The sequence below is a fragment of the Penaeus monodon genome, chromosome 28 (assembly GCF_015228065.2).
Source record: "Penaeus monodon isolate SGIC_2016 chromosome 28, NSTDA_Pmon_1, whole genome shotgun sequence".
NCBI lineage: Eukaryota > Metazoa > Arthropoda > Malacostraca > Decapoda > Penaeidae > Penaeus > Penaeus monodon.
The window spans coordinates 28833428-28834818 of NC_051413.1; the positions used below are offsets into that span (position 1 = coordinate 28833428).

A 1391-nucleotide genomic window follows, 5' to 3' on the forward strand; every position below is an offset into this window, starting at 1 on the left:
TTTGTAGGATTCTGATGAGCATCATCCTCCTCCTGGGCAGTAACCTGCTGATGTGCAGTAACGACATCCTTTGTAGGATTCTGATGAGCATGTCCTAGGCAGTAACCTGCTGATGTGCAGTAACGACGTCCTTTGTAGGTTTCTGATGAGCATCGTCCTAGGCAGTAACCTGCTGATGTGCAGTAACGACGTCCTTTGTAGGATTCTGATGAGCATCGTCCTCCTCCTGGGCAGTAACCTGCTGATGTGCAGTAACGACGTCCTTTGTAGGATTACGATGAGCATCGTACTCGACGTCCTTTGTAGGATTACGATGAGCATCGTACTCGATGTCCTTTGTAGGATTCTGATGAGCATCGTATTCGACGTCCTTTGTAGGATTCTGATGAGTAGGGTCGTTCTCGTCGACCATCACGTTCTCCTCAACGTCCTTTGTAGGATTATGATGAGCATCGTACTCGACGTCCTTTGTAGGATTCTGATGAGTAGGGTCGTTCTCGTCGACCATCACGTTCTCCTCAACGTCCTTTGTAGGATTACGATGAGCATCGTACTCGACGTCCTTTGTAGGATTCTGATGAGTAGGGTCGTTCTCGTCGACCATCACGTTCTCCTCAACGTCTTTGTAGGATTACGATGAGCATCTACTGGACACTCCTTTGAGTAGTCTGATCTTCACGCGTGATTGAGGATCGTACTCGTCGACCTCCAGCGTTCTGTCGTACCAGCGACTCACTGCAGAAGTGAAACTGATGTTTAATTGGCCCCAGCCAGCAACAGTGAATCTACGTCATCCAGCAGCAGTAGCTCGTCGTCATCCAGCAGCAGTAGCTGGACTCATCCAGCAGCAGTAGCTGGACGTCATCCAGCAGCAGTAGCTGGACGTGCAGTCTCTCTCCAGTAGCAGTAGCTGGACGTCATCCAGCATGCTGAGCTCCAGAGCTGGGACGTCATCTAGCAGCAGTAGCTGACGTCATCTAGCAGCGTTACTGGACATCGAGCGCAGCTCTTGGACAACGGCAGCAGTTCTGACATCGGCAGCAGTTATTGGACAACGAGCAGCAGTGACTGGTTATCATCTACCAGTGTACTGGACTTAACCTAGAGCGAGGCGTCCTAGGAAGTAACCTCCTGCTGCAGCTCCTCGCTAGGCAGTAACCAGCTGCGTGAGCCTCTGGGCAGTAACCTGCTGCTGTGCAGGCTCCTCCTGGGCAGTAACCTGCTGCTGTGCAGGCTCCTCCTGGGCAGTAACCTGCTGCTGTGCAGGCTCCTCCTCCTGGGCAGTAACCTGCTGCTGTGCAGGCTCCTCCTCCTGGGCAGTAACCTGCTGCTGTGCAAGCTCCTCCTCCTGGGCAGTAACCTGCTGATGTGTAAAATCCTCCTTGGCAAGA

At 52.4% G+C, this 1391-nt stretch overlaps 1 protein-coding gene across 1 annotated transcript in view; it reads right to left on the reverse strand.

Annotated features, from left to right (window-relative positions):
• The window catches only part of LOC119591162 (ring-infected erythrocyte surface antigen-like), a 750-nt gene extending 146 nt beyond the window's left edge, over nucleotides 1-604 (reverse strand). The window contains exon 1 of the mRNA XM_037939871.1: nucleotides 170-604. Coding sequence (XP_037795799.1) covers nucleotides 170-604 — 435 coding nt within the window. The remainder of the gene's footprint in view (nucleotides 1-169) is intronic.
• Between the last annotated feature and the right edge of the window lie 787 nt (nucleotides 605-1391).